The following is a 20,565-nucleotide window of genomic DNA, read 5'->3' on the forward strand; positions in this document are numbered from 1 at the left end:
CTGTGGAATAATCTACCACTTTCAGTTCGGGAGGCAGTCACCATCTGTTCGTTTAAAAGTAGGCTCAAAACCTTCCTTTTTGATAAAGCTTATAGTTAGAGCTAATTAGTGCGCCAGAACGTTACTTGTTCTATTTTATGACACATGACACACGGAGCTTCTCTTTCCAGCTTCTCCTTCCTCTTCTCCATCCCTATCCCCCTTCCCCGGAATCCCTTTGCTTTATCACCCGCAGATCCAGGGCCTCTGTGGCCGCACCATGGATTACGGTTTGTGGATCGCGCACCGGGGCGGATCCACAAACCGTAATGTTGGATCCAGTGTGGCGGATTCTGAGTCATGTGGGCTGATCGTGGTGCTGGTGGCGGACCCTGTGTCGCGTTGGCATTGGGCACGGGCGGTGGACCAGGACCGCAGTGGTGGCTTGTGATGGGTCCTCCTGGTGGGCGGCGGTGGACGGTGACTGAGGACTGAAGTGGCGTCTGGTCTGGATGGTGGATCGTGGTCTAGATGGTTGCTGAGCATGGACTGTGCTTCATCAATGCTGCTAGAGACTTTGATTATTGATGATGTTCTCCTGCACGTGGCATCTATTGCACTTCTGTCCGTCCTGGGAGAGGGATCCCTCACATGTGGCTCTCTCTGAGGTTTCTACATATTTTTACCCTGTTAAAAGGGTTTTTTGTAGTTTTTCCTTACTCTTGCTGAGGGTTAAGGACAGAGGATGTCACACCCTGTTAAAGCCCTATGAGATGAATTGTAATTTGTGAATATGGGCTATACAAATAAAATTTGATTGATTGATTGAATTGAAGTGCAGCAGCAATACTGCTGAAACACGGAGGGACAAGTTCTTAAGAAGGCGAAACCAGAGCAGAGAGCCTTCCCTAAACAACACCGTGAGAGCTTGTGCCTCTTCGGAGGCTCGCTAAAACGTAAACGTTTTCCGTTGTGAAGTTAATGATTCATAACAAGAAGTCCGCGTCTCTACCGGTACCCTTTCAAAATAAAAGCATGTAATACAAAAGCGGAAATGAAATTGTATGACCTTAAAGCGAGCATATATTTCACAATAAAATAACAGAAAGACACTTCAATAATATTAACAATAACATAGATTTGGTTATTTACACTTTTTGTTTTTTCTGTAGGGAGAGATTAGCCAACAGTGGCATTAAGCCACCACATCTTCAGCGGTATCTCCAGACAAAACATGAAAGTCATGTTGGTAAGCCACCTGAGTTTTTTAAGAGGAAACTTTCTGAATTCAGGTCATCTCAAGACACGATGCGAAAAGCCTCCCCGAAGCAAACGGAAAAATGCTACCTGTCAGTATTCTTTTCGATCCTTAAAGAAGATATTTTAAGATGATAAATATAAAAAAAATATGTTTGAGCTAATCTTTTATTTAAAACTAAGTTGATGATTTATTTTTTGGGAAGAAGTGTTTAGCTATAATTAAGTTAATGAGTTCAGTTTGAGAACATATCTTTATTATGATCCCAAAAGTGGTCACTTTAAGTTGATAATTATTTTGAGGTGCACAAATCTTTAATTATATTGAGATAATAATAAAAGTCTTTAGTTATTTTTATATCTTTTTATTTCCAAATAGTTCAAGAGAGACCACTACAGATGAGCAATGTTATGGAGATTGATGGAGTTTTAAATTTGAATGTGTCTAGTTACAAGGCTTAATAAATCACATTACATCTTTCTTTCAACCAAAAATGCTTTGCGCTGGTTAGGGGGTACCCTGCAGAATTTTTTCTTCGAAGGGGGTACGTCACTGAAAAAAGGTTGAGAACCACTGATCTACAGGACCTTGTCTTGAATGAATAACAGTAAACACAGCATACTACTACAACAAATAATAATTTCAAAATATTGCATTAAAACACACAAAACAACATAAATATATATTTGTATCCAAGAAAAAAAAGACAAATGACCTGAAGATATTAAAAATGCAAATTACAGAGAACAGTAGGGTGAATACAAAATAACTGATTTGTTATAATTATATTAGAAACCTGTTCATTATTTAGAGGAAGAGTCTGATGAGCAGTAGAGTGCTGTTTGGAGTTGCTTCATCTAAATTCAAGAGGTCAGCTCGCTGTCTATGCTCTGGAAGGATGACGGTAAAAAGGTACACAGCATTTCAGTGAGTCAGCTGACTCACCAGCAAGTCCTGTGTTGGTAATCAGAGGACCCTTTTTACAGACTGACCATATTGTAATCCTTCACCAGATGATTAGTCTGCCTTTCATAACCATTTTTTAAAGATCACTCTGAGCTTACAGAGCTTGAGGTCAGAAGATTGCTTCAGGTTAATACAGTTTCCCAATTGTGCAGATATGACACTGGGCCTGTCCAAGAGCCTATCTGTCACCTGCAAAGGACACAAACCCTGCCTTATCTTATGTTTTTTAAACAAACATCACTTGAATGATCAACATGTGACCTAGTGTGCAACCAGTGGTCATTGTGCTCCACTGTTCCTGTGTGTGTACGTTGCATTTGTATCAGAGGAGAATGTGTGGATAGGCCTGGAGCAGTCTGGCCTGGATCCCCTGTATATTGAGGAAGGCTGCAAAGCGGGGAAATCAGAAACATGCGTTTGCCTGGCTGTCTCTACTTCGGGAACTCATTTTCGATTACACTCAGTGTCTGGCCCTGTTTCAACATCAGCTAAACACGAAGGCACATTGGGTGGTTTAAAAACAAGTTATTTGTTTTGGGGAAGTTTTAATCACCGGCGCCTAGAAACAGAGCACAGGACTTTAGACCACTCCTTCATCTCCATGGAGCTCCAACACAGGCTCACATTAAATATTTCCATTGTTTACATCACTCTCGTACTATTCTCTGTCTATTAGCTCTATAATAGAAACCTATTGTTGATGAAAGATTATAAATGAAACATTCATATCAAGACTGTCTGGATGTTTGACTTTAAGATTAAGATGCATTTATTAGTCCCAAACACATACACAGACATGCACAGGCACACTCATGCAGGTGCAGGACACACAGAGCAGTGAGCGACCATGTACGGCGCCCGGGGAGCAGATGTTGGGGGAGTAAGGTGCCTTGCTCAGGGGCACTAGACAGGGTAGGGAGAATCCTCTTGGATTTTTGGACAGATCAATCCAGGTTCGTCTTTTTGTTGTTTCTCCGTGGAGGCAAACCAGAGACGAACCAGAGACCTTTTCTCCCCATAGTCCAAGTTTCTGTCCAACGCCTCTCCCTATTATCTTTTAAGTGAGATAATAGAAACTTTCAGCTGATCTTTGACTCTGTGTATTATCTGCATCACTGGTCACCAACCTTTTCAAGTCCAAGATTAACTTTTTAATTTCAAAATGTAAGCCGAGATCCATCACCCTGATGTCTTCCAAAAAAAACACTTATTTTTAGCAATTTATGTTAAAGGGCTGAATGTACAAGCATATATACACACAAATAAATGCAGTTGTGCAACTTTATCTATTCAATGCACAATATTCATATTAATATCAATTTGTATTTATAGCATCTGTTCAATGCAGAATATTTAGCCTCAGTTCAACAATATGTTTTGTAGAGGAGCTGCTACTGCAGCTCAACGATTTTACATATAGGCTTTGCCTTGTATTCAGCCATAACGATGACTCTTTCCTTGTATAAAAGTAGCCCTGTGAACTCAAACAAATACTAGTACTATACGGTAATCATCTTCCGCTCTTTCAAATATAGAGCGGAAAAAATCGTTGTTTGCAAAATAATTGATTCCGTCCACAGAAACGCTGGAGTGCTTCTATTTTGAAACAGACACAATGTTTTTTGCAAGCATATGTTTGTGACATCAATTCATCAGATAAACATTAAAACTCTAGTGAAAATGTATTTCTCTGTTGTGTGAAACACAATGTTTATCTGACTATGTCACAAATGTATTTGCAACACTTCACAAACCCGTTTCAAATTAAAAGCACTCCAGCGTTTCACTTTCTGAATCCATTCATTTGTTCTTACGGGGCTGTGATTGTTATCGCAAGAATGGAAGATGCACGCCTTGATACAGTAGAGCCCTGACATTAATTAAGTACATAATTTCATGTGTATGGAAGAAAATGCAGTAGATAAACCAGCAGCTCCGCCGCCAGTAGCAGAAACATTGCTGACCTGTGGTGCAACTGCAACTTCTGAGTCCAGAGAGTTCAGGGATCGATGGTGAACATTTTAGGGATCGACCACTGTCCTAGATCATGCCTATTTGCATGTGATAAGCTTTGTTATATTAAGTGGTCCAAGTTAATGGTGACACCGAGGGCAAGTTAAAGCAGCGCAAAGACAAAGAGTCTTTGTTTTTTTAGTTGTCTTCTGCTGCTTTCTTTTGTCATATAGACCTCATTAAGATGAGTGAAGTGTTGAGGCTGAATAGAGATACACCTATGTTGCACTCTAAACATCCATGGACTAGTGCCTTTGAAGAGCCACTTCATTACCCTAGCACTGAGTAAGGTTTTCCACCTGCTAAACCGGAAAAATGCTTTGTTTCAGGGACAGAGACGTGTTTGTTGGCTCTAAAACTGTTCTAAAACATTCATGCCTTTCTTCTGTCTTCTTAAAAGACAAACATTTCCCACATAAACACTACGTACAGTGTTGAAGGGAGAATAGACTTGGAGGGTGTCAAATAAGGCCATTACTACTTTTTCTAGGAAACCCTCCCTTCAAAGCTTTTGGACAGAAAATCCATCCACAGGAAAGGCACAATATGAACATAAAGCACAATCTTTTCCTTAGCTTAATTATGCTGCTGAAACTGAACTGGTTTTTCTGCACAAAGGCAAACTATCCCCACAGCTTGGCAGTGCTTGCTCACGGCTGTTTCCTTCAGTAGTTGTTGGTGACCACTCAATGCGCTTTACATTACAGTTTTTTTCAAACAAACATCATGGGTCCATTGGCATGCAGATGGGGAAGACTGGGATGGAACCGCCGACCTTCTGGTTGTAGGATTACCGGTCTACCTCAGCCGCTACTACTACTGTTGTAGCACAGTAGTAACTGAGCTTCTATCCAGCATTACACCGCTGTTACTCATTGTCCAGCCTTTCTTCTACATTCCTCTTCTCTTGCCTGCAGATTATGTTTTCATTCAAAGATGGTGGTGAGTTCCTGTCCATATACAGTTACAGTCTCTAAAAAAAAAAAATTCTAACACTCAAAAACTAAAAGTCTTTCTGTGTACAGGGGAGCACATTGCAACCAAGTAACCTCTAGGATATTGACCTCCACTACCCCTCTCTCTTGATGTGGCCTTTTTAAAACACTCAGTCACCCTCCTGCCATCAAACTGTCACTATCTCAGGCTGATCTCGTGTCAGCAACCTGGAAGGAAACTATAGCCCTTTTACACAGCCTGTTCAAGACAGGAATGTGGATCCTTCATACTATCCCATAATTTGTATAACAGGTAAAAATATGGCATGCGGATGCTTGTACGCTGGCAGTGGAGATAGTCAGAGGGCAGGATCAATGTCTGTGTAAAAGGGAAAGGCGGCATGGCTGACAGTGCCATGATGTATAAAAATAGTGAGTGTGTCCTGAGTATGAAACGCCACTGTGCTGTTTTGAAATGTCACACTGGAGGCTTTGTTTGGTTCAGTGTAAACAAGCTAAGACCAAGCAACATATGTCTGTATGAGGCCTGTTTTACACTAGGAGCTGTGTGAAGTTCCTTGCACGTGTCCAGCATTTTCAAACTTTTCTCTTGCAAATGTTTACCTCACACAACAGAGTTTCACTACAAGTTGAATACATGTCACACTGTGTTGGACTCAAAGCTGTGAATTATGCTGTTTTAAATATATACTAATTTACATCAGGGTTTTCACGGCTCCTTAAATGCTCCTAAATCAAAATCAATGAAATTAAAGGGAAAGGTCACAAAAAAATGAAACTTCATATATTATCTAATCACCACTATGCTGATGGAGAGACGGGTGAAGTATTGACGAGTCCACAAAACCCTTTTGGAGTCTCAGGGGTAAACTTTGTTGCAACCAAATCCATACAATTGAAGTGCACGGTGCTTGTTAGCATCGCTACATACCCTATCTTTAGGCTTATAACGTGGTGATGGGTAGATGATGAGCGAACTTTCAGTTTAGGGTTAACTATCCCTTTAAATTAAATTTTTTAAGGTCTTAAATAGCATTAAATTGACTGAAGAATGATGTAAGAACCCTTTTCCAAGTGATTAATACAAACTAATCCAGTAAATCTTCACCATGGTAATCCAGATGATGATTTCATGCAGATTTAATACATTTGTCGAGTTCTAAACCTGGTCCTTTGTTTTCCCAGGTTTTTAAAGGTGAATTTCAGCTACCAGATTTCCTAAAAGAACAATCAAAACAGGTACAGTAACATTTCTGCCTGTCGCTGAGGTGTTTTTTTTTTCTTTCTAAATCAGCTTTCTACAGTGTCTGACTAAGTAAAACTAGTGTAGGGGAGAGCAGAGTAATGTGGGACATCGGGTAATGTGAGACACCCCATGTATCTAGGCAACGGAACACATTTGTGGTCATTTGACCATTATGTTTTCAACCCCCTCCCATTCCCCCCTTGCCATGAAGGAGAAGTTGGTGCTGGTGCTGTGGAAAGTATGTTTTTTCACAAAAAATATAAAAGTACATTTTCTTGCTTTGAACTTAATCAACTGTTGTGTCAAACAAATTGAATCAGGTAGAAAAACTTACATCATAACTGTTGGTGAACTTCCAACATATAAAACCATGTGATTGATGCAAGCTGAAGATTAGCCTGAATTGCTAAGAGATGTTATTTTTTCTAAAACGTTGGCTGTCGGGTAAAGTGGGACAAATGCTGAGACAGTGTCTCACTTTACCCCACCATGAAGCACAAGTTAAGTTTAGTCTTAGACATATTTTAGTGTTATGTTACATTATATATGTTTTGTTTTTTATGTCATAAACATTGTAGAAAAGCCATCATGCCAAGAAACTATACACCAGGAAGACAACCTGGGGCCAAACACCCCTCGCAGAGATGGAGAGTGCAGCCGCTGAGGTCATGCAAGGAAAGAAGTCCTCAAGAAAAGCTGGAAGGGATAGAAATATTGATAAGATAACCCTCAAAAGATTCATAAATAAAAAAGAGAAAGGGAAAGTAGAATCAGTAGCCTGGGGTGCAGTAGCTGAGGCAAAGAGAATATTCACTGATGAGATTGAGGAGGAGCTTGCCAAACACTTGAAACAACTAGCTGACCAGTTCCATGGCCTTGCTCCAGTTAAGTGCTGTGACATGGCATTTGAATATGCAGAGAAAAACATTATTTCTGTCCCTGACAATTGGACAGAGAAACAATGTGCAGGTAAGCTAAGGTGTGCAAGAGATCACATGAATCATAATAATCATAAATGTGCTTAATTGACCAATCCCCATGATTCTGTGACTAATCCGATATTAGTTTTGGAATGTGTGGTTGTCAATCTAGCTGACAGGATTTTAACTATTACAACATGTGTTGTTATGGTAGTTTTAAAGTGGAAAAGGTTTACCCTGTAGCTGGGGTAAAGTGGGACACAAGACCACTTTTGTTAAAACAATCATATTTTTACTTCCCTTTGTCCTGAAGACATTCTGATCATTTTCATTGCTAGGAAACATCCTGAATTAATGGGAAATGTGTACATTTTACTGATCTATCATATTAGCTCGCCTAGAGGGGAGCAAATGTAAAAAATAGCCTAAAGCGCGGTTAAAGATCAAATTAGAGATTTCCATCTGATCAAGGTCCATCCCTTTTCTGACATGATTTTCTGGACATCTAATGCAGCCTGTTGTTTTTTGGTCCATGCTTCTTGATTTTATTCACGTTTTTGGTGTTTAGTGGGGATTTGCTTGTTAGACTCCTTGTGATGTTGCCTTTTTGTCTCTCAGATGAAGAGTCTGATATTGGCTTAAGAGCATGTCTGCTGTCTTCAGGTTGCATATATATATATTTTTTTAACACTGTCAATCTCTTTGTTCACTGAATGAGTGAAAAAGACAATTTATATGCTGAAGATAGTGAGTCAGCTGTCTGGACATCAGTTTATCTGTCACTCTGAGCACTGGTACTGTAACCTATGCTGTCTGTTTCTCCACACAGATCCAGAAGTCTGCAGAAAGACCCAACCCCAGTTAGAGCTGAAGGAGTGCATCCCCTCAACACACAGGTACTACACAGGGTTGGAGCTTACTCCGGTCCCAGATGTCATACCAAACTCCAAACTACTCATCAACAACTCTCTGTTGACTGAGATATTAAATCAATAAGTGTTATTGTTAAAAGCATTTCTCCATGCAATAATAAGAATTGTTTGTGTAACGGTACAAATATTAAGAGTTCAATATAGTGTTCTATATGCTTTCCTGAACACCAATAGATAAATATCTATCAACTTATATTTCCTGGTTTCCTCCTGCTTAACAATATCACTTTTGTTTAATTCTTACACAACATTTGCAAATGGTGTGTAAGAATGTCATTTTAGATTTGGGGGTCCTCATTTAAAACCGTTGCCTGATTTATAAAAAGAGACATTGCCTTCAGGTTTGTATGCGTATGGTTTTATAAATCTGAATGTTTCTAAATACTTAGTCTACGTACGCCATTTTCGGATTTTGTGCACAGGTAGACTTTTAGTATGAATCCAACACACTTGTTTATAAATGAGGCCCCAGATCACTTTGACTGCATGCAGAGGTGGTCTGGGAAGAATGACGCCACAATGTTTTAGCTGTGTGAAGTTTTGTCTTCTGCTATTGTCCTTGTCACGAATGGTAGCAGTAGGCGGTACCTCCAGCCCAATAAAGCTTCTAAGGGATTCCAGCTCCTCCAGGATGGCACATCCATACATGCAGTCGATCGAAGGTTTGCTGTGTCTCCCAGTACATTCTCAAAAGTATTGAGGAGGTATCAGGAGACCGGCTGTGACAGGAGGAGAGCTGGACATGGCTGTAGATAGGTACTAACCCAGCCACAGGACCAGTATATGCTTCTTTGTGCAAGGAGGATCAGGAGGAGCACTGCCAGAGCCCTACACAATGAAGTCCAGCAGGCTACTGGTGTGCATTTTCTGACCAAACTGTCAGAACAGACTTCATGAGGGTGTCATGAGGGCCAGACCACCTCTAGTGGGACCTGCGCTCACAGCCCAGCACCGTGCAGCTCGATTGGCATTTGCCAAAGGAAACCAGAATTGGCATGTTTGCCACTGGCAGTACGTTCTCTTCGCAGATAAGAAGAGGTTCAGATGGGGCACAGGGTATGGTGAACGTTATGCTGCCTGAAACATCATCCAGCATGATCGGTTTGGCGGTGGGTCACTGATACTGATCTGGGAAGGCATATCCTTGGAGGGTCGCATAGATCTTCACCCTGAGTGCTGTTAGGTACTGGGATGAAATCCTCAGAGTTATTGTAAGACCTTACTCTGGTGCAGTGGGCCCTGGGTTCCTCATGGTGCAGGACACAGCCCAGCCTCATGTGGCCAGATTGTCATGGCAGATCCAGAAATGACGAAGGCATTGATGCCATTGACTGACCCTCATGTTCCCCAGGTCTGAATCCAATTGAGAACATCTGGGACATTATGTATCAGTGTATACGCCGCTGCCAAGATCTGCCACAGACTGTCCAGGTGCTCAATGATGCCCTGATCCAGATCTGGGACGAGAGGCCCAAGAGCATGCCGAGATGGATTGCATACAGGCACGCGGTGGCCATTACCACCACTGAGTCGCAATGTTTTGTTATTGATGAAGATGGATCAGCCTGTGATTTCAAATTCTCACTTTGACGTCGGTGTGATTTTGCATCCAGTCCTCAAGGGGTTAATGATTTTTGTTTCCATTGGAACTCCTCACGTTATTTTTTTTCCAATGAATTAAACAATGTACATCAGTGTTCATCATGAATATTTTGTTAATTAAGATCCTATGTGTGATTTAATTGTACCCTTCACTTTTTTTGAGCAGTGTATATTGACTTTATTGTCAGTCTGTGGACGGAGTTGGACATTTGTCTACTTCATCATATAAACTACATCAGTGGTTGGTAGCTGGGTCAAACTGCAGGTCAAAATGGTCGCCAGATCATTTGGTGCATTTGATTATTTTTATTTCAACATGTTGGACTTGCACTGGTATTTTGGAGTAAACCGAAGCTGATCCTCATCGACAACATTATTATATTAATAATATATAGAGCTGAATAACAGATCTTTATTTTGAAAAGTCGTGAACTTTGGTCTGAAGATTGTGATTGCTTATCAGACTTCTGAAATAGCCTACAAGAAAAAATAACACCAGGTATTATGAACACAAAGTTTTCTTACTTGACTCAAACGTGTATGTGGATGGGGGCATGCGAGAAGAAGACTCACAAATTGTTTCAAAGCATTTATTTGCTCCTTCAAAGGACAATATATAAACACAAGTGTTCTTACTAATTTCTTGTCTGCGCAACAACTCCCTTAGAGATTTGGATTGCACATCAGCAAGTAACATGCAATACTTTAGTGTGAGGAATTTAAAAACAGATACAATAATGTAATTATTTAACCAGTATATACAGTTTAAAGACAGGATTAAATAAACAAGGTACATGGAGTAGGGTCACTACACAGAAACATATGACAAAGGAAGAAATCACACCTGCAAAGGACAATATGAAAACGTATAAGTGTCCTTCCGGTACTTTCTTCTCTACACATCAGCTCCTAAACATGTAAAAATACCCAAATTTACACAAAATAATGGATGTCCCACAGTTCACAAAGCTATCATTTTAGGGATGGGCATAATTAATCGACGATCGATTAATTGATCATTAAGAATTTCGTCGATGAAAACTATTGCATGTTCGTTATGTGGCAGGAATATCCGAGTTGCCCTGATAAATATAATTATCATAAAGTAAAGTTCATTTTTAATTATGTTACGCCTGCACAATAGACTGAACATAAAAAGCCCTGCACACAACGTCCAGCACACAAAACAAAAATAAAAGTGACAGGATATTGTAGAACTGTTTGGGGAGGACTCACTAATGACAAACAATAATTCTGAAGTAGCTCTGGCTAGCAAACAGGTATGTGGACAACAGGCCCTGCACTAGTAGATACGATTCTGGAATAAAAAATTTGTTTCACATCAGGGAGTTAATGAAAGACAGGTAATTGACTATTTTCTGCTTTGAATTTGTATTTAGAAAAAACCTAAATCCCAAGAAAGAAGAATGTGACTTTGCTTAAGTTTTAAGGTTATGTAACTGACATTCTGTCCTCATATTTCAGTATGGGAGAGCAGACCATGGAAGTCATCTCAGCCATCTCACCATCTGTGTTGGGTCTCGCAGTTCAAGGGTCGCATGACTAAAGTTGGACTTTCTTCTACACCAATAATTGTCTGCGGAGAACTCTTGGCCTTCAATATTGTACTGTATAAAAATAATATACACGTTCCCACAACCACAGAATGTCTGCTGATCGTTAATTTGGTGTCACATCACACACTGATTTATAGAAGTGATCTCTGGCTATTTAGAAAATATACTGCAGTGAACTGAAATCACAACCAGTATTTATGAATGAAAATTTGCTTTGGAAGATGCAATACCTTTTTTAATGTTTAATGTTTTTTTTCATGCCTCTGTATTGTGCAATGTCATGCTGATCAGATATCAACCTTGATAAATAGTGCTTTTTTTTAAGCTTGGCTTCTGTCTGTCTCTTTTTTTCTTCAGGAAGAAAGTTAACATTTAACCATATTAAGAAAAGTGATGGGAAGTGTAACTCATTATTGAATTGTAATATAAAATTGAAGGTGATTTAGTTTTTCTTCGGTTAACACCAGGGGACTTATTTAAAAACCTGCATGGAATCAGATGGAATCAGCTGTTCCATCTGATTCAGATGGAACAGCTTGTGGTGCCCACACTTTATAGGCATCTGAGCTACTTTTGAAAAGACCAGCTCAACATGATCTACCAAACAAATAAAGCATATTGGCATTGCTGCCAACACAAAAATGTACTGTGTTCCAAAACAGTTTTTTTTTCGTGTTGTCATCCGACGCCACGCCCCCTCGATCTTAGCTACGCAAAGGTGTAGAGGCGCTTTGACAGCAGTCCGCCCCAGTCGACAGCAACACCGTCCAGGGCAGCACTTGTAGGCCTTTGTATGCTTCTCCATTTTGACGGGCACGGACACATGGGGACGGCTTCGCCGCCGTGGAACGCCGTCTCCGGGCACCTCGGAGAGCTCTTCGTGCAGCTCAGATTTTTCTAACTACACGTCGGCATGGAGGAGAGCCTAGGGATAGCCCTTAGCTGTGATTGGTCTGCTAACGACAGCAATTCCGTAATCTCACATTTCCAAACCTCAAACTTCCAGTTTCATTCCCTATAGCACAATAAACCCAAACACAACTACGATTCTACGATTAATTTGACAAGTGTGTTAAGCCAGAGGAGTTGTCCGGCTTACGGTGACTGGTTAGAGCACTAACGGCATGTGTGTACGGTCACATATGGTAATAACGACCTGTCATAACGGCGCTAGCGTGCTAGCCATGCTAACTGCGGTGGTAACAGCGCAAAAACCTGCTGACACGACTTTAATCCCACGCCTATCATGACACTGAATTAGCAAGGCAGTTCGGAAACAAGACCGGGGAACCACTGTGTTAAGAACGATAACATTTTGACCCGCTGGGTGTCACTTTATTTCAGCTACAACTGTCCTATCTACACGTGTTAAGAGTCAACTACAATTCTCTAAGCTTGTGCCAAGTAAGTCCACTTCCATGTCAAGCAGCTCCAGCTCCATCAACAGTCTTTGTCTGTTAGTTACCATCGTTCACTCTGTGTTAGGAAAGCCGGGAGGAAGTAAATAAACAATCGTGGACTTCTTCTACATATGCATGAGGTAGACTTCTCTAAGCTCGTCTTCCGTTGCGCCACCTACTGTTCTGGCGGTGAATTGTTTTCAGCACCAACAGTTCGGAGAACCATAAATGAAAAAGAGTCCGTCAGATCCATCCGTAATGGACTCGGAGTACCATACATAGGCCTAACTTTAGTGTGGTTTTGAGGGCGCGATCGTAAATTTGCTCTGAGAGCGCCGCAGCGTCCACGTCCTCTTGTCCAATTGTGAATGCGTAATGCGATCTACCCACACTACCATGCGATCGACCGGTAGATCGCAATCGACGTATTGGGCACCCCCAATAAATCTGACCTCACTCACTCACTGCATGAACTGTAACAGCAACACTTTTATCAATGACATCACTGCTGTGGCAACCGAACAATCTGTCGTTCCTCACCTCCACCTCACTAATAGGCTCCTCAATGTTGGTGGCTGAAAATTAGAGCTTCTTCTAATCACCTGAATCCATGATTCAGTTTGATTTTATTTAATCAAACTGAGTGACAGTAAGAAATGTCAATCTGCAAGAACTGTGCTAATACACTCCTAATCAAAAACTTAAGACCAGTTAAAAATTGCATGAATTTGCATTTTGCACTGTTGGATCTTAGGAAGGTTCTAAGTAGAGCTTCAAAATGCAAAAAGAAGAAATCAGAACAAGAGACCAAAAGTTGTGAGCAGGCAATTTATTGAAAACAACAATTTAACTCAAATAGGCTGTTCATCAGCTGATCAAAAGTTTAAGACCACAGCCTTTAAAAGTCAAAATATTTGCAAAAAGTTGGATTCCATGTCATTTCCTGTCAAGTAATCACACTGTGAAGATCTCTTGATACCAAAGGCAAAAAAGCTCACCGTCTGTGAATGTGGTAGGATTGTTGAACTGCATAAACAAGGCCTCTCACAACGTGCCATCGCTGCTGAGGTTGGACGCAGTAAGACAGTCATTTTGCATTTCTTAAAAGATCCTCAGGGTTATGGAACAAAAAAATCAAGCGGTAGACCCAAAAAAATCTCACCGGCGCTGAGCCAGAGGATCCGAATGGCTGTCCGTCAAGACACGGGACGATCCCAAATTAAGGCCATTATTGGTGCTGACTGCAGTCCAATAACCATTAGACGGCATCTGTGAAGGAAGGGTTTCAAAAACAAGAAACATCTTCAAAGGCCACGTCTCCTTCAACGCCACAAAATTGCCCGTTTAGACTTTGCAAGGGAGCACCAAACATGGGACATTCAAAGGTGGAAGAAAGTTTTATTCTCTGACAAGAAAAAATTTAACCTTGATGGTCCTGATGGCTTCCAACGTTACTGGCATGACAAGGAGATGCCACCTGAGATGTTTTCTACGCGGCACAGTGGAGGGGGCGCCATCATGATCTGGGGTGCTTTTTCCTTCAGTGGAACAATGGAGCTCCAGGTTGTGCAGGGGCGTCAAACAGCAGCTGGCTATGTGGAGATGTTGCAGCGGGCATCCCTTGTGACTGAGGGCTCTCGCCTGTATGGTAACGACTGGGTTTTTCAGCAGGACAACGCTCCAATTCACAATGCCCGTCTGACCAAGACTTTTTCTCAGGAGAATAACATCACTCTTTTGGACCATCCTGCGTGTTCCCCTGATCTTAATCCAATTGAGAACATTTGGGGATGGATGGCAAGGGCAGTTTACAAAAATGGACTTCAGTTCCAGGCAGTGGATGCCCTTCGTGAAGCCATCTTCACCACTTGGCGCAACATTCGCACTAGCCTTTTGGAAACACTTGCATCAAGCATGCCAAAACGAATTTTTGAAGTGATCAACAATAATGGTGGAGCTACTCATTACTGAGTCAGTTTTTGACACTTTAATTTCTGTTTTAGGAGGTTTTTGTTTTTTTTGGAGCTGTGGTTTTAAACTTTTGATCAGCTGATGAACAGCCTATTTGAGTTAAATTGTTGTTTTCAATAAATTGCCTGCTCACAACTTTTGGTCTCTTGTTCCCATTTATATTTTTTGCATTTTGAAGCTCTACTTAGAACCTTCCTAAGATCCAACAGTACAAAATGCAAATTCATGCAATTTTTTAACTGGTTTTAAGATTTTGATCAGGAGTGTATAATCCTAATCTAGATTGCTTCTGTCTACAGCTATTAACTAAATTAACTAATTCTGTATGAAATGATAAATGATGGCTCACCCTGTACAGAGTTATGAGATATGTTGCTATATTTTTGTTCGAATAATGTCGTAGAGGCTCTTTTATCTTATTATTAAAGAGAGTATTTTTTTCCCCTTGTTGTGGATTTAACTATCTGTTGTAAAAATGCTATAAAGGGTTGTAGGTTGTTTTGGAAGGACTCCATTGAACTCTGTGACATGAATGTCATGGCAACACATGAGAAGCATAGGTTTTAGCACAGAGGCCCCCTGACAGATCCGGTATTAGATTTGTTTGATTTCAGATGTGTGATCACAAATTTTTTCTACCACACTATTGTTGCATGCTGTGATTATGATGTGCTGGAGTCTGACACTGTGAGATCATGAATAAGACTATTTGTTGTCAGGTGAGATGGTTACTGGTCTATATAGACAGGCCCTGTATCTAATATGTTAATACTGTACAATAATAGTCAATATTAATTTACACAAAATCATTTTAACAATATTGCAAGTCATATTCTTTGGCTGAGGTGTAGAGCGGTCTTCCTCCAAACCTGAAGGTCAGCAGTTCGATCCCACGTCTTCTCCATCTGCATGCCAAAGTGTCTTGGGCAAGATGCTAAACCCTGAATTGCCCCTAATAGAACAAGAAAGTGCTGCTAATAGATGCCCTGTATGAATGGGTGAATGTAAAACTGTACTGTAAAGAGATTTGAGTGATTAACAGGACTAGAAAAGCGCTATATAAATACAAAAAACATTTACCATTTATCCAACATCCCATACCCAAAGCAAAACTGGACTTACCAATAATGCGGGGACCAAAATCTTCATGCTCCCATACAAAAGTTGAACCTCGTTAAAAAAATGATATCTTCAAGCTGAGCAGGGCACTACTACCACCGCTCTGACTTTACATGTCCTTTGGAGGAAACTTTAGCAAAGCAACATAAAACGTATCAAAAGTCACAGTGACTTCTTTTGTGGTGTCAAAAGGAAAGAGCAGCAAACAACTAAACAACCCCTTATTTAATAATACAGTACATTCAAGGCAAATGACACATCCTTACTATTACATATTCAGCAATGCAATCACTGGCTTTCTAAATAAATAGAAATTTTTAATCTTGAAGTCAGTGCACAACATTGAGGAAGAACACTTAACAGTCAACGTGTACATAGTATGCACACAATCTGCAGCTGTGCACAGTTTACACCTTCGACTATAGCGCTAAAACCAACATAAAAAATATATTTAAAATAAGTTATATGTTCTGACTGTCTTCATAGAAATATTGGGTTCTTGATTCATATTTACAGGAATATAGAGTTTGATGAATTTTCTCAAATGACAAATTACAGAATCCAAGATCACCATATTCAAAAATATTTTACACAGATAGGTAAACAGTCAGATGCTGTATTAAATTGCACAATGTTGTCATGCCACAGAGGGGGCTGTTTCAAGTAAAGGTTGACCGATACATTAGTCAGCCGATTTTCTCTGCCAATGTAGACCTATATCATACATTTATACAGAATACAATGCAGAAAAAGATTGATCTCAGTAAAATTTGTGCCACATGTTGGTAGTTTGCAAATGTTCATTAGTAGTCTCTGGGCAGGTGAACTGAGACAAAAGAAACACATAGCAAAACCTATCAAATGAATAAAGAACTTACCAACCTTTTTTACTCCCCAAAACACGCCAGCATAATCCGCCCAAAAAAATCCAGTATCAGTTGGGCTCTAGTTTCAAGGCTTCGGTACACAACGTCCTGGAAGAAAAGGCTCTGCTGTGGGCCCAGGCTTCCTTAAGGACCCCATTCTGTCGCTGTGGAGGCAGGATGGGGGAGGGGAAGAGGCAGTAGCAAGGCACATCCACCACCACCGCCCATTCCTGGGATCACACGAGCGGATCAGAGACAGATGACTACAGTGCACTTCAGGATTGGGGAAGACTCTTGGCCCTTGAATCACAGGTGCGGGTCCGTGCTGGATGACCAATCATATGCAACCATATTGGACATTTGAAGGACGTGAGGTGGGTGGAGATAAAGGGTCACACTGATTAGGGGATTGGAAACGGTATCAAAATTGTCCCAGATTTCCTTTAGATGTAACTATTAATGTATTCTTTGCTATTACTGTGAAGCCAATCCCAACTTTATACTGATTCAATAAACACTCAACAAAGTTTGGCATCAAAAGAAGCTTTTGTCTCAGGTAGTGTTGTGACCTGGGGGTCGGTTATCTAGACCAGCCTATTCTGAGCTTGTCTTCTTTTCTTAGGCTGGACTCGAGGCAGTAGAAAAATTTGGTTCAACATGGATGACTGCAACCACTCTTACTGATAGCTTTCATGCTGTGTTCAGATCAATATGCATGTTTGACTCCAATCCCAAAGGAAATCACTTCAAGATATTTCTGAGGCTCAATGCAACCCCATGAAATGGCTCTAACCAACATTGAATATGACTTAGAGACAGGTAAAGCCTGATATATATGACTTATGAACACATGGAGCTCTGTTAAAAACACTGGGTGACATGTAGTTTATTATTGTAGCACAAGATTGTCCTCATGTAAAAACTAAATGTCCAAGAGCATGGCACTCATACCTCACAACTCCAACAACAACATGCTGACATGACAGAAGATATGGGTATTCCTCCTCTCCAACTGAATCCCTAATAACCTCAGGTCAACTATAAATCTGACACTTGACTTTGTGCTTTTCTTACTTTGTGAAGAGCTGATCCATTATAACCATATTATGTGAAATGTATGAAATAGTATAATAATTATAATAAATGTCATTATATGATTAGTTAACCAAAGTCCATTTCTCAGATCAAACTCCCTTCATGACATGAATTCCCAGACTTATTGGGGATATACAATAATCTGCATGCCGAAGTCCCATCTGCATGCCGAAGTGTCCTTGGGCAAGATGCTGAAACCTGAATGGCCCCCCATAGAATAACAAACCGCTGCGATTAGATGCACTGTATGAATGTGTGTGTGAATGGGTGAATGTAAAGCGCTTTGAGTGGTCATCAAGACTAGAAAAGCGCTATATAAATACAAAACCATTTACCATACAGATTTGGAATCCGGGAAAATCCTTTAAGCCTCACATCCTGCTGCTGTAAATACTCAGTATAACACCAGATTCTGGAGGTGATGGGGCTGCAAGGGCACATTCACCTGCAGCACAGAGGATCATTCAGCACATGTGAGAGTGGTAAGCTGATTGGTCCTCACGTTTAAAAGGAGAGACTGGGCTGCCTCCGGCATGGCTCAGACACACGGGACACTGAGAGGCAGTCAATGCGAGGCACAGAGGACAGAGACACTGAACTGCAAATCTTAGACTAACCCCTTTAATTTAAGTTCAATTTATGTTTGCTGACGTGTGTTAAATGGCAATATAGAATGCTGAAACCTGAATGGTTTGTCTCTGGCTGCTGTGTGTGGGAGAGCCCCGTGGCAAGGTCAACTGCAACACAATTTGTATTAATCAGCCACTGGAAACAGTCCCCAACAATGCACTATCTATTGTAAAGTGGGCTCAAAGGGTCTGCTTGTTTTAAGAGTCTCAATCTCTGAAAGCAGTTTTAAAGATTTGTGTCTTCAGTTAATCAGCCAGGCCAGGGACTTTGTGTCATAGGCTCTGTTGACAATAATAAAACTCATATTGAAGTCAGCCTAATTCTTATCTCTCCCTGTCGACATGGGTATATGATCAATTCAAGTTTGTTATAGCCTCTTCACTCCTTCTCTTCACCACTCTCACACCAATGATACTTAATTCATGGATTCACTTTTTTTTTTTCAAATATCCTTCAATCATTGTTTTCTGAAACCTTAAGCAGTAAAACAGAGGCTGATTTTAGTAACTGAGCTCAGTTCAGCTAAACACATCTTAGAAAGTCACTAAGCAACACTGACAATTTAAAGTATTGCTGAGAATAAAAACCAATCACAGAATTTCATCTAGTATTTATTCATTAATCCTATACATAGTGTTTGTTGTCTGTGTATGGTCTAAATCTTGTTTAAACGCCCTCCCCACACTACTACACATATGTGTGATGTGATGCATGTGTGATTGGGAACGTTTAATCCCTTAATTTAATCAGAATTTTGGCTAAAACTAGTTACTGTAGTTCTTCTGAAAGGCATAAATTAAACCAAATGTATAATATGTGTTTTTAATCAAAGCATCTAAATTCCCAAATTCATTGTCCCAAATTCCAGAGATATTCCTAAGGGCCTGGCCTCAATGGTTGTTAGAAGCGTAATTAAAATCATGGGGTACATGTTGTGCTCTACTGTTGGTTTGGTTTTCCATCTTGGAACGAGGATTAAACATGCTCTGACCACTGACTGACATGCTCAGAAAAGTTGGCTGCATATCATCCTGAGTTTCTCAACAATTTGGCATCTTGTGGCACCTCCAGCCTCCTCAGACTGCGAAGAGGCCTTCACAGATGCCAGGAAGGAAACCCTCACAAAAAGTGCAACAAGTACCTTGGACTATTACTGATAAAGGCAACATTTGTGTGATAATAAAGTCCTTGACAAAAAGAAAAACAGGGATTGGGTTGGGGTAAAAACACACATGCTAGTTGTAGAAAACACTCATGAAAAGGTAGTTGGCACAGTCCATTTGGTCACTAATGAAAACTTCTACGTGGCTTAGTCCTCTGGTCCTCTAAATCCTGAACATTACTGGCCTCTGCTGGAGGAACACATCCAAAAAACACAGAACGATTCAGCCTCTATCCAAAATATTCTGTTTCAGAGTTGAGGAAAAGGGTGAAACTCTAGAAATCAAAGTAATGATTAATGACTAATGTTGAGTGTGCATGTGTGTGTTTGTATTTGTGTGTATGTGTATTGTGTGTTTTCATGCACACACACAAACTACAAGACTGGGGAGACTCAAGAATGTGCTTACAGTGTGATCAAACTTACAAGCATGCACACCAATCCACATTTCTGAAAGGACACCATGAGCATTCCATGTGAAGGTAAATGTAAGCAGATCCAGGCCAAGCTCCAGAGCCAGTCTGTTCCAGCAGCACCGCAGCCCCACTCCCAGGACCTTTCATTGGACAGGGAGGAGACCTGAGCCCTATTGACCTTCTCTGGATCAACGGAGCTCTGGAAGTCACTCTGGGGGAGAAAACATTTTCTCCCTCTGCATTATCCTATTTCTCCTCCTCCTCTTGCTCTTCGATCACTTGTTGTCCATCAGAGACTGAACTTTGTGGACAAGCTCACGTGCTATCTTCAAGATGTGTTGGACATCATGACGCTCAGCCATCTCTGTGGATCAGACATTATTAAAGAGGCTTTACAACTACACTCACACAGAAAGCATAACACAGCCTCAGCTGTAATAAACAAGCTTAACTGAAC

The 20,565-nt window shown here is 40.7% G+C and overlaps 2 protein-coding genes across 5 annotated transcripts in view; one reads left to right on the plus strand and one right to left on the minus strand.

Moving 5' to 3' along the window:
* tpst1 (tyrosylprotein sulfotransferase 1) overlaps positions 1-11,778 on the plus strand; it is a 50,948-nt gene extending 39,170 nt beyond the window's left edge. For 2 of the 3 annotated variants that reach the window (XM_062386724.1, XM_062386725.1), the window contains 3 exons: positions 6,358-6,411; positions 8,168-8,234; positions 11,358-11,778. In XM_062386724.1, the coding sequence (XP_062242708.1) occupies positions 6,358-6,411; positions 8,168-8,203 (90 nt within the window). In that variant the 3' untranslated portion in view covers positions 8,204-8,234; positions 11,358-11,778. The remainder of the gene's footprint in view (positions 1-6,357; positions 6,412-8,167; positions 8,235-11,357) is intronic. The other variant, XM_062386727.1, reaches the window with a different exon arrangement.
* Positions 11,779-16,143: 4,365 nt separating this feature from the next.
* The window catches only part of sgsm2 (small G protein signaling modulator 2), a 116,248-nt gene continuing 111,826 nt past the window's right edge, over positions 16,144-20,565 (minus strand). For both annotated transcript variants that reach the window (XM_062385892.1, XM_062385891.1), the window contains one exon: positions 16,144-20,472. In XM_062385892.1, the coding sequence (XP_062241876.1) occupies positions 20,384-20,472 (89 nt within the window). In that variant the 3' untranslated portion in view covers positions 16,144-20,383. The remainder of the gene's footprint in view (positions 20,473-20,565) is intronic.

This window comes from Platichthys flesus, chromosome 4 (assembly GCF_949316205.1).
Source record: "Platichthys flesus chromosome 4, fPlaFle2.1, whole genome shotgun sequence".
Taxonomy (NCBI): domain Eukaryota; kingdom Metazoa; phylum Chordata; class Actinopteri; order Pleuronectiformes; family Pleuronectidae; genus Platichthys; species Platichthys flesus.